Source organism: Hypanus sabinus, chromosome 1 (genome assembly GCF_030144855.1).
Source record: "Hypanus sabinus isolate sHypSab1 chromosome 1, sHypSab1.hap1, whole genome shotgun sequence".
Lineage (NCBI taxonomy): Eukaryota > Metazoa > Chordata > Chondrichthyes > Myliobatiformes > Dasyatidae > Hypanus > Hypanus sabinus.
Genome location: NC_082706.1, coordinates 172,560,766 through 172,574,052, shown reverse-complemented (window position 1 = coordinate 172,574,052; position 13,287 = coordinate 172,560,766). Strand labels below are relative to the sequence as shown.

At 38.1% G+C, this 13,287-nt stretch overlaps 1 protein-coding gene across 1 annotated transcript in view; it reads right to left on the bottom strand.

Annotated features, from left to right (window-relative positions):
- Positions 1–3,704: 3,704 nt before the first annotated feature.
- Positions 3,705–13,287, bottom strand: part of LOC132400509 (NSFL1 cofactor p47-like) — a 74,389-nt gene continuing 64,806 nt past the window's right edge. The window contains exon 9 of the mRNA XM_059981522.1: positions 3,705–5,881. Coding sequence (XP_059837505.1) covers positions 5,719–5,881 — 163 coding nt within the window. The 3' untranslated portion in view covers positions 3,705–5,718. The remainder of the gene's footprint in view (positions 5,882–13,287) is intronic.

The window sequence follows — 13,287 nt, the reverse complement described above, 5'->3', positions numbered from 1 at the left end:
CTTTCAGAAAATTATTGATATTATGGTAACAGAAACAAAAGGTCTCCTGATATGTGGGGGAGACTTAAATTTACAATTACAACCAAACGTAGACTCTTCCAATAGAAAAACCTATGAAACAAAATCTTTACATAAGAAAGTTAATACACTTTTTGAGGATGTTGGTTTAATTGATATATGGAAGGACCTTTTCCCTGACAGAAGGGATTACACTCATTATTCTGCTCCCCATTTTATATACACAAGAATAGACTATTTCATAACATTTGGAAAAGACAAACACAAAATAAACACCTGTGGAATTGGGACAATAGATGTAAGTGACCATGCATCTATATATTTATCTATTGATTTTGACCTACAACCAAAGAATACTATTTGGAAACTAAATTCAAGTCTACTCAATGATCCGTACTTGAAGGAACAAATTAAAAAAGAAATTGGTCCCTCCCATTTTATGGGATACTCTGAAGGCGGTCTGAAGAGGGGAAATTATAGCAATATCTTCATATAAGAAAAAAATAAGGAATAAAACATTAGAGGAATTACAAAATAGGCTGAAGGAACTAGAGAAAAAAACCAAATTGAATTTGGCACAGGATACATTAAGGAAATTCAAAGAATTAGGAATGAAATAAATAATTTGGCTACACAAGAAATCAGGAAAAACTTAATGTTTCTGATCAGAGGCATTATGAAAGTAGATTGAAATCTATGAAAATACTGGTGTGGAAACTGAAAAAAAAAGATAGCAGAAAATACAATTCATAGAATTAGGGACCCAAGAATGAAAATGATAAAAAATAAGCTAAGTGAAATTCAAGAAGCTTTTGAAGTGTTTTACAAAACTCTATATTCCAAAGTTCCAGGGGGAAGCATAACCCAAATTGACACCTTCTTGAATTCTCTAGAGTTAACCACTTTAAGCGAAGAACAAAATAGAATGATGACTGCTGACATAACTGAAGTTGAATTAAAAGCTGCAATTAGTAGGCTTAAATTAAGCAAGTCACCAAGATCAGATGGGTATACGACAGAGTGGTACAAAGAATTAAAAAATGAGTTAATTCCTGTTTTACTCCCCACTCTGAACTGGGCTCTAAAAAAGGCACAAATGCCACCCAGTTGGAAGGAAATGATAATCTCAGCTATACCGAAAGAAGGCAAGGATAAAATGGAATGCGGGTCATTTAGACCAATATCTGTTCTTAATGTAGATTATAGGTTATTTACCTCCATCATGGCCAAATGATTAGAGGATTTTCTACCCACACTGATACATAACGATCAGACAGGTTTTATACGGCAATGCCAGACACAAGACAAAATACCAAGGATACTTCACATTATGGATCATATACAAAAAAAATAAAATCGAACCAATAGTGATAAGCGTGGATGTTGAAAAAGCATTTGATTCGGTTAATTGGAATTTTCTTTACAGAGTTTTACATAGATTTGGTTTCCAAGACACAATTATTAAAACTTTACAGACACTATATGACAATCCTACTGCTAGGATTAAAATCAATGGATATTTATCAAACAGTCTTACCTTAGAAAGGGGCACGAGACAGTGTTGTGCATGGTCACCACTACTCTTTGCATTATATCTGGAACCATTAGCTCAATACATCAGACAAAATGCAGATATCAGGCGAATTACTATTAAAGGGACAGAGCATAAATTGGCTTGTTACATGGATGACATTTTGATCTATCTAGGGCAACCAACATACTCTTTGCCTAAATTGATGGAATCCTTTGAACAATATGGTCAATTATCAGGATAGAAGATCAACATAGATAAAACCCAATTATTTTCATATTACTATAGCCCACCAAAAGAAATTGAAAGTCAATACCACTTGACATGGCACACAGAATCTTTCAAATATTTGGGCATCATTATGCCAAAAGATTTGGCAAAATTATCAGAATGTAATTATCAGCCTTTAGATATAAAAAAATAAGGAAGATGTGGCAAGATGGAGCCTGATTCCTTTTTTCAGTCTCAGTTCAAGGATTGAGTCTATTAAAATGAATATACTGCCCAGACTGTTATATCTCTTTCAGACCCAACCAATAGAGATTAATCAAAATCAATTCAATGAATGGAACAAGATGTAATCAAGGTATATTTGGCAGGGTAAAAGGCCTAGAGTTAGTCTCAAAACTTTGCAATTAGCAAAGGAAAAGAGGGGATGGGGCCTACCTTCTCTTAGAGATTATTATTTTGCAGCACAGTTGAGAGCTGTGATATGATGGTGCAACCCATCATATGACGTTCAATGGAAAAACATTGAGGAGTGGGTACTTCCCATCCCCATACAAGCAATTTTGGCTGATAACAACCTGCAAAGGTACACAAATACTATTGATAACCCATGGGTGAAATTGATTCTTAAAATATGGAAAACTACTATAAAAGAATATAATCTAGAGGGAGATATTGAAATTCTTCAATGGTGTGCATATGACTCAGATTTTACACCAAATAAATTAGATGCTAGATTTAAGAACTGGATAGCTAAAAGAAAAAAAGTTCTTTGCAACATAAGGAAAGAAGGAACACTGTTCAGTTTTTGAAATGCTTAAAGAGAAACTCTTATTAGAAAAACAAGAATTTTTATCGGTATTTACAGATGTGACAAAATGTTAATAAGATGCTCCAAGGCAAATACATGCTTGATAGAGCTCTTTAGAAAAACATATAATTCAGATAATGGTAGTAGAATCATTTCAAGCATGTATAAGGGGTTGTCAAATCTTAAAACACATTCCACTTTATACATTAAAACAAAATGGGAGAAGGAGGGATAATTATATCTGAGGAAGAATGGAAAACCATATGGAGATATCAATGGAAGTGTACCAGTTCACAGAAATGGAGGGAGTTTGGATGGAAAAACTTGATATTTTATTACACCCTCTCAGAAATCCCATTATGATAGTAACCTCCCTGTTTGCTGGAGAAATTGTGGAAATCAAAATGCAAATTATTATCATATTTTTTGGGACTGCCCTGTTATCAAAAACGATTGGAGGGGGATACACAATACCCTACAAGACATCTTTAAATGTGAAATACCCTTAGAGAGTAAGACCATATATTTTGGATATATAGCTCAAGAATGGTTGAAAAGAGATAAATATTTAATGAATATACTGTTGGTGGCTGGTAAAAAGACTCTTACTAGGAAATGATTATTACAGCAGAGCCCAACTTTAAATACATGGATGGAAATTACAATGGACGTTTACAAAATGGAGAAGATAACAGCATCTGTTAACCATAAACTGGAACAATTTGATTCATACTGGGAAAAATGGTTTAACTACATAATGCCTTATAGGCCTGATTTTATTCTCACAAATCAACGAATATGTTGTAAAAAAAGAGATCACTCCCTACTTGTACATAATTCTTTCCTTTTGCTTGCTTTTTCTTTCCACTCTTTTCTATAAGTGTATACCCGAGATAAATACTTTGTGATTTGTGATATATATGATATATATGTACAATATTTGAAATACATCTTATGGAAATATTTGAAGAACTTCAATAAAAAAATTACAAAAAAAATCCCAACACTAAACCAAACTGTACCAAGGAGAATACACATTTTAAGCACCCAAATGTTCAAATCCTGGTGAAAATATTGTAGTACAACAGGTTATATAATCCATTCAGGATCAGATTTATTATTATTGATATATGTCATGAAATTTGATGTTTTGTGATAGCTATACAGTGCAAAACATAAAAACATTACAATAAAATAAATACATTTTGCAACATAGGAAGAGCGAGGTAGTGTTCATGGACTGTTCAGGAAACTGATGGTAGAGGGGAAGGTGTTCCTAAAATGTTAAGTATGAATTTTCAGGCCCTTGTACTTCCTCTCAGATCCCAGAAATGAAAACAGGGCATGTCCTGAGTAGTGAGAGTCCTTAATGATGGATGCCGCCTTCATGAAGCGCCGCCTTTTGAAAATGTTCTTGATGGTGGAGAGGATTGAGCTGGTGATGGAGTTAGCTGAGTTCTACAACCTCTGCAGCTTCTTCTGATCCTGTGCATTGGAGCCTCCATACCAGGCAGTGATGCAACTAGTCAGTATGCTGTCAATGGTACATCTATAGAAATTTGCATGAGCCTTTGGTGGCTTTCAAATCTCCTCAAACTCCGAATGAAGTATAGCCACTGGCAGGCCTTCTACAGAGTCTTGGCCCAAAACATCGCCTGTTTTTTCCTCTCCCTAGATGCTGGGTTCCTCCAGCATTTTGTGTGTGTTGACTTCCTCATGATTGTATCAATATGTTGGACCTTGGATAAATCCTCTGAGATGTTGAGCTCAGGAACTTGAAACTGTTTACCCTTTCCACAGCTGACCCCTCAATGAAGACTGGTGTATTGTCCTCTAACTTCCCCGTCCTGATGTCCAAAATCAATTCCTTGGTTTAGGCAGGAAAACAATGATCTGACCAGGATCAATAATAATGAGCTTTGGTGCTGTATGCCCTGCAAACCTCTATTCTGATTACTTATTACTTCCTGTGGCTCTCTACATCAGCAATAAATTCACCACTCCCCTTTTTTGACTTACCACAGAAATCCCTCAGAATTTACTTTATTTTAAAGAGAGAGAGTTATCCACCAAATGTTGGGCATGGCTTTAAGGGTCAAGGACAGTCTGTTATTGTATGTTAATATATTGTATTTGTAAACACAAACTCTATGCTAGAATTTGCATATTATCAGTGAACTCAACCTTTCAACTTACTTATTCATGAAACAGTCTTATGGGTATTTCTATTAGATTTTCTAATGAACATAATCATGGCTTCTGAGCAATTCCAACAGTTTCTGTTTTTTAAAATTTCACTGTCATAGTTCACTTCAGATTTTGTTTTCTACATTTTTTTAAAAAGACCATTTGCTTGTCCCTCTAAGAACCAGAACTTCTAAACATTATTTTATTAATTCAATAGTTTAATTAAGATTATGCCTTGTTTTGAAATTACTAAATATCATCATTCAGGTTTTAATTTTAAAAAGAGTCTCATAAGTTGTTGCAGCAGTCATTTTTCATGTACTATTTTTGAGAGCTGGTAACATTCATTTCATGGAAACTGCTAGAATACAAACAGAAGCAACATTAATCATGACATATGTTTTAAATACATGAAGAACAGTTCATTCTATAAATAACATTGCCAACAGGATGCTTTTTTTGAATTTTATAGCTCTCACATCAGGATATTCTAAACTTGTATACAACCTTTAACATGCATAATTAAGTGAAAAACATCATCTCCAGATGCAGGATTAAGTTGTTTTTGGAAAATAATTTAAGTAAACCTTTCAGAAACAGTAGTAGTTTTAAACAAGGATTCAATATTAATATAGCTTGAACATTTCACTTACTGGTAAACATTTCTAGATAGCAATACAGACAAGGATTTACATTTGAGAATTAGTAGTTTTGCACATAATAATAGTTCATTTCATGTTTACTTCATTGTTCCCATTAGTTTTCCACAGGCAACGAAGATAATCCCTTGCTGCAAACCACAGCAGACTTCATTTATGTGCTAAAATGGTTAGGAATATAATGGCCATTTTATCAGTGTTTGCCATTCAGCTCAGTTTCAGTGCACTGAAAGATTTGCAAGCTTTGTCCAATTCTGTATGGTCTTACATAATCTAAAGTGAAGTTACTTCAAACGCTGAACAATCACCGCATTTAGCAAATTGGCTTCTTGCAGAGTTTGCTCTTCATCTGTCAGTTGTTTATTTGGAAATGTGGTCATCAGTACAAAGGAGGCAGCAGCAAAGACAGGATGATGTTGAATAATAAACTGGCGGATATCACTAATTCTGTAATTAAATCAGAATATTCTGATTAATTCACAAGTTCAGAAACTATCAACATTTACTGAAAGAAAATTGATAAATGCATCCAATCCAAAGATCTATTACACCAGAACTGGCATCCAAAGACACCAGTATAGATAGAATACAGGGTGACTGGCAGGAGTGGGAATAAAGGGTGCCTGGTGATGTTCCACAGGGGTCAATGTTCAGACTGCTTATTTTCACGCTATATCCCAATGATTTGGATGATGGAATTGACGGATTTGTGGCCAAGTTTGAAGGCGATACAAAGATAGGTGGAGGGGCAGGTCATGTTGAGGAAGCAGGATTGGGAGTATGTCCAAAGAACTGCCAGATGGGATTTTAGGTAGGGAAGTGTATAGTTATGTACTTTGGTAGAAGGAATAAAGGCGAGATTATTTTTTAAATGGAAAGAAAATTCAAACATTAGAGATTGAAAAGGACTTGGGAGTCCTCATGCAGGATTGCCTAAAGGTTAACTTGAGTGTTGAGTAAGTGTTAAGGAAGGCAAGTGCAATGTTAGCATTCATTTCAAGAGGATTAGAATACAAAAGCAATAATGTAATGCTGATGCTTTATAGGCATTTGGTCAGACCAGACTTGGAATTTTGTGAGCAGTTTTGGGCCCCTGATCTGAGAGGAATAATAAACCAACTATGATGGGATGGTGGAGCAGACTCAGTAGGCCGAATAGTTTAATTCTGCTCCTATGTCTTATGGTCTAACTGCTTGATATTCAGGGACACATCAGTTAAATGAGGAAATGTGCCAGGAATTGTATATTCCTTATTTCCACTCTTAAGGACTGGCTTGAAGTAATAGGTTGCTCGTTAACTCTTAAAGTCTCAAACAAAATATGTATTAGCAATCAATTCATTTTGAAATGAACAAGTCATTAGACAAAATCATCCATTACCTTTTCAGAGCTATATTCATTACACTGAGCCAGAATAGGTAAGTTGTGGATGACATCACATGAAAATATCTGCAATGATATCAGTCTCATTAGGAGAGAAAAAAGGCGACTTCCCGGTTGAGCACGGAGTGAGTAGGTGCGTGTAAGTGTGGCTCCCGATTTTTATTTGAAATCTACCTGTTTATCTTTGTCGTATGAATATTTAACATTGTGAACAATCCGGGATGTTGCTGGACACTGACATGGCAAACAAAATGCACCTTCAAAGTAAAACTGGGGAAAAAGATAGCGAAGCCTCAACCAAGAAAGCTGATGTTACAGTAGTGGCGCCTTTGCAAGCTGCTGGACCAGCGCTACCCAATGACTTGGAGAGGCTTCGCTTAGTACTTCTTACTGACATGACGCAAGCGGTGCATTCTGCCCAAAAATGAGAACTTGAAGATGCTTTGTCACATGAATGCTACCATGGAACAAATTACGTCTTATTACGAGTCACATGACAAACACATTCGTGAGGTTGAAGATGGCCTGAATGATTATAGTGACCGACTGGCAAGCGCCAAGGCCGCCACTGCAGAGTTGCAGAGGGAAAACGCATTTTTGAAGGGGAAACCAGCTGACCTTGAAAATCGGTCGCGGAGATCCAATTTGAGAGTGGTTGGCATTCCTGAAAATTTGGAAGGTTCGGACCCTGTAAAAATTTTTGACCGAGTTTTTTGACAAAGTGCTGGGAACAAATTTCTTCCCAAGGCCTCTCATACTTTCGCGTGCTCACCGATTCCGGCCTAAACCATCCGGTGTCTCTGAAGCCAAGCAAACGAGGCCAAGAACTTTCCAGGTTCTCTTTCACTTCTTTCAAGATAAGCAACGTATCATCAATAGACGGAAGCAGGAGCTGTATTTCCGCGGACATCACGTGTTTTTTCATGAAGATTTTAGTGCGGAGCTCGGGAAAAAATGAGCAGCTTTCAAGGAGGTGAAATCCCTGCTTTACGGGAAAGGGGTCAAGTTTGGCCTCTTGTATCCTGCCCACCTCCAGTTTATCCATGAAAGTAAAAAGCATTATTTCGATACACCAGAGGTGGCCGAAGAGTTTTACCATTCGCACTGGGGAGAAGAACGAGAAGAGCAATGACTTTTTTTTAAGGTTATTCATGCAGCATTCAAGGGTCCTCCTGCCGAAGCAAACTGTTAATCTTCGCAACTCACTTCTTTGATCATTTTTTTCCAGTTTAATTTGTGGAACGCGATCACGTCAAACTGCTATGCTGAGGAATCTGATGAACAAAAACTTTCAACCAGCAAAATGTAAATATTTGGGATTTGTATCTCTGGCATTCAGTTTCCTAGTTTTTTCTGTGTTTTTAATGCTTTGCTTGACCTGTGTTATCTGTAGCCAAATATATATTAAAGGTAGAATAAGTGTTGGTATAAATTCTAAGGAGGGAAGCCACCCCAGATTAGATTGAAGGTTTGGTTGTATGGGGAACGCTTTGGAAGTTTTTTGTTTGGTAATGCCTGCGATCATCCTCAGTTGGGGGGATAGATCTAGGTTTCAGAGTTTAACTGTTTTTTCTTGTTTGTGTAAAGGGGTGGGGGGGAGTGTTTTGGGGGATTGCCATGCCAGTTTATTCTTTTGTGTGTTACAGATTGGCCAGACTTTCTTTTCATTGTGTTATCGTGTGCAGCTTGTGCCCTCGTACTGTTTTGGTTTGTGGGCCCTGTGTGTCTTTTGATTTGGTTAACATGAGTGCTGCTGATGGAGGCCACCCTGTGAGGTTTATTTCTTGGAATGTAAAGGGGCTCAATGGTCCTGTTAAAGTTGATGAGAGCTAAAGTTTTCTCTCATCTGAAACAATTAAAAGCAGATATACTATTTCTACAAGAGTCACATTTAAGAGTGGAAGACCATAATAGACTCTGTAAAGCATGGATTAGTCAGGTTTTTCATTCCAGATTTTATAGTAGATCCGAGGGTGTGGCAATATTAATCACCAAAAGAACGCAGTTTACACCATCTGATGTAATCAGTGACCCTAATGGTCGCTTTATTATAGTTTCTGGATTTCTCTTTCAGATACCTGTCATTTTGGTAAGTATTTATGCACCTAATTGGGACGAAGTCCACTTTGCAAATAAGGTTTTGTCATTAATACCTAACCTGAATACACACCAGCTAATCTTTTCAGGAGATCTGAACTGTGCCATTGACCCACTGCTTGATAGGTCTAGCTCTAGAGAACATCTTTTGGTATGGCAAAGGCCTTCTCGATGTTTATGAAACAAAATGGTTATATGCATCCTTGGAGATATTTGAATCCATCAGTTAGGCAACCCTCTTTCTTTTCTCATGTTCACCACTCCTATTCCAGGCTAGTCGATTTCTTTATAGATAGCTCCTTGAAATCAATGATCAGACAAATTGAGTACAGTGCTATAGTTATATCTGATCATTCGCCCATGAAACTGGACCTGTGTTTTCCTTTAAACATTAGAGAATAACCTCTGTGGAGACTTAATCCCCTTTTGCTTTCCAATGAGAAATTTTGTAGTTATATAATCGGCTAACATTGACACATTCTTCGAGACTAACAAAACTGAGTCGGTATCCTACTCTTTACTTTGGGAAGCTTTAAAAGCTTACTTGAGTGGTCAAATAATATCTTATACGTCACATGCCAATAAAGAGCGTAGGAAGGAAATGCAAGTGTTGTCACAATCTATTTTGGATCTGGATAGGCAATATTCTGAGGCACCCACTGTGGAATTATATAAAATCCGGGCTGATTTGCAAGCGGTTTAATCATCTATCTACAAATCTATCAGAACAATTAATTCTTAAGACATGTGGCCTCTATTATGAATATGGTGACAAGGCGAGCCAACTTATCATCAGTTGAAGCATCAAGCTGCATCACAACTTATTCCCCAGATACGAGACACGCACCAAAACTTGACAGGCCATCCAAAAGAGATTGATAACATGTTTGCAACTTTTTATTCCTCCCTGTATACCTCAGAGTTTCCCTCAGATATAACTAATATGGAACTAATATATAACTAATAGATAATTTGGAAATAACAACTCTTGAACCACAGGAGGTGGAAAATTTAGATCGGGTTCCTGGGCAGGAAGAGATTAATAGTGCCATTATGAGCTATGCAGAGTGGTAAGTCCCGAGGTCCTGGTGGTTATCCGATAGAATTTTATAAGAAATTTAAGGATAAGCTCATACTGGTTCTTCTAGAAGTGTTTCAGGAATCTTTGGAGAATGGTTCCTTACCCCCAACTCTTTCACAGGCATCTATTTCACTTCTTCTTAAAAAGGACAAGGACCCGACTCAATGTGGATCATATCGCCCCATCTCACTTTTGAACGTGGATGTAAAAATTTTGGCTAAAGTGCTTGCATGCCGTTTAGAATGCCCCCTTCCCAAGATAATCTCAGATGATCAAACAGGTTTTATTAAAAATTGACATTCTTTTTTTAATATCCATCAACTGGCTGATGTGGTTTAGTCAATCCAGTGATTCTCCAAGCCCAGAGGTTGTTATCTCCTTGGATGCGGAGAAGGCGTTTGATAAGAGTGGAGTGGGTGTAACGTTCTCCTTCGCGTGTAAGTGATAACGTCGAATTTAATGTCGAGATAAACCACAGTCAATGAAACCAGATCGCAGTAAGATTAACCATTTACTGTTCACTCTTCACATTAACATATGGTGAAAACTGTTGATAAAACAATACAAGATTGATACAGTATTTGTTCCTTCCTTAATATCACATTTCAAGTGTAAATACTTGCAAAGGTGACTATAACTACATTACACTAAGGTGCAGTATACAGGGAGAGTTTACCTGCTCCATTGACTACTTTAAATACACTTCCATGCAAACTATCCGCAACTCTTTAACTAACGAAAGCATAAACATTATCTACCGTCGTCGTCGGTTACTTTACGCTTGGTAATGTCTTGTTGTGCTTCTTTAGGGTACACCTCAGTGAGGCAGATCTCGGAACAAGAACGGCTTGACTGAGTTTGACCGCAAACTTCTGTACAGTTCGGGCTGACAATTGTTGTCCTGGAGTGAACCTCTCCCTCCCCGCCGTTCTGTTGTGGGGGTGAAGGAGCGTTGTCGGTTCTTTCATTCTTGACTTCATCACGGAGCCGTGAGGGTAAATTTCCTTCCTCGTATGGATGTGATGCAATCGTGACTCTCTGAGGTTCCTCGTAGCTGGGGAAGTTATCGAATACGTATGGAGAGGGGAGACGAGCCTGCCTGTCTATTTGATATTGTACATAGTCGCTTGTGCGTTCCAGTCTGGTCCCTTCTAAAGTAGATCTTACTGCGGTCAGATCACGCGACCCTTCAGCTTCTTCTATGTACTTTGCTTCCACCATGGCAGCTTCTCCTTCTCCTTCCAGCTGCAGCACTTGCAACTCTGTCGATATTTTTGTCATTTCCAACTGGGTTTCGGCTTCTCTGGCGGCCTTTTCGGCTTCTCTGGCGGCCCTTTCTTTCTGGATTTCGGCTTCTCTGGTGGCCAGTTTCATTTTCAAAACTGCTTCTTGTTTGGCGTAATGCAGTCGCACCTTGGCGGCTTCTGCCTTGGCTCTTGCCTGGGTGGACTTACTTGATGTCGTTCTACTGCCCTTGTCGCTGGGCGCCATCGACTTGATCCCGGATCGAGCTGACATTGCAGCACTTGGAACACCTGATAACGCCTGGGTGGGCTTACTTGATGTCGGTTTACTGCCCTTGTCGCTGGGCGGCGTCGACTTGATGCTGGATTGAGCTGACATTGCAGCACTTGAAACACCTGATAATGCCACTTTTTCACTGTAACGTTCTCCTTCGCGTGTAAGTGATAACGTCGAATTTAACGTCGAGATAAACCACAGTCAATGAAACCAGATCGCAGTAAGATTAACCATTTACTGTTCACTCTTCACATTAACATATGGTGAAAACTGTTGATAAAACAATACAAGATTGATACAGTATTTGTTCCTTCCTTAATATCACATTTCAAGTGTAAATACTTGCAAAGGTGACTATAACTACATTACACTAAGGTGCAGTATACAGGGAGAGTTTACCTGCTCCATTGACTACTTTAAATACACTTCCATGCAAACTATCCGCGACTCTTTAACTAACGAAAGCATAAACATTATCTACCGTCGTTACTTCTAACAGGATCGGCATTAACATCTTAGTTCAATATATCGATTATCTATTAACTTACAGCGTTGCTCTCACTGTGATTTCTCATGCCTGCAAACTGCTTCTGCTCAGGTGTGCCTCGTGGAGAGCCCCTACCCTCGCGCTAATTTCAAACCGGTGTTTTCCCACAAGACGCGGCGAAACCGGATGTGACGTCATCGCATGCCGATATATTTTACATGCAATGAATATACTTTAAACACTCCTAATTCTAACTAGAAAATACTATTGAATGAATTACTAAGCGAAAATATTATAAACTAAATAACTGTCGTAAAGACAGCACAGTGGGTATACTTGTTTAATGTTTTGGAGAAACTTGGATTTGGCAGAATATTTGTAGCCTGGGTTAAGCTATTATATCACTCGCCTTTAGCGTGTGTACAGACAAATTATTTTCGATCTATTAACACGTGGCACTTGCCAAGGCTGCCTATTGTCCCCTCTTCTTTTTGTAATTGTTATTGAGCCTCTTCCTATTGCACTTAAGTCAACTACTTTATTTCAAGACGTTAGGAGAGGGGACATGGAACACCGTGTATCCCTATATGCTGACAACCTCTTACTTTATGTTAGTGGCCCTGTAGGTAGCAGTCCTGCTATCGTGTCATTATTAGGTCAATTTGGAGCCTCCTCTGGCTATAAACAGAACCTTCTAAAAAGCAAATGCTTTCCCATTAATAACCTGGTCCTACAGATCTGACAGGAATCTTTGCCTTTTCCTTTATCTCAAGATGGTTTTGTATATCTAGGAATACATGTTACTCGCTCTTTTGCATCTCTGTTTGAAGCTAACTACAGGCCTCAGGTTAGCCAAATGAAGGCTGATTTTGAGACAGTTTACCCCCTTACTATAGCTGGGAGAATTCAATCAGTAAAAATGACTATACTTCCCAGATTTCTTTATTTGTCCCAGTGCTTGCCAGTTTTCTTACCCAAGTTATTTCTCAAATCAGTCGACCAAGCTACAACCTTTACTTGGGAAAATAAGGTCCCAAGGGTTAATAAGCATATTCTCCAAAGAGGTTGTGACGTAGGTGGAATGGGCCTTCCTAGTATTATTCGTTATAACTGGGCATTGAACATTCAAAAGGCATTATTTTGGCTTCACCAGCCAGATATAAATTGGTGCCTGCTGGATACACGGTCTTGCCACTCCTCGTCTCTCCAAGCTTGTGTATTCTTCCTTGCCATTGAAATCATCTCAATTCACATCCAACCCAGTTGTGCTCTCCACCCTCAAA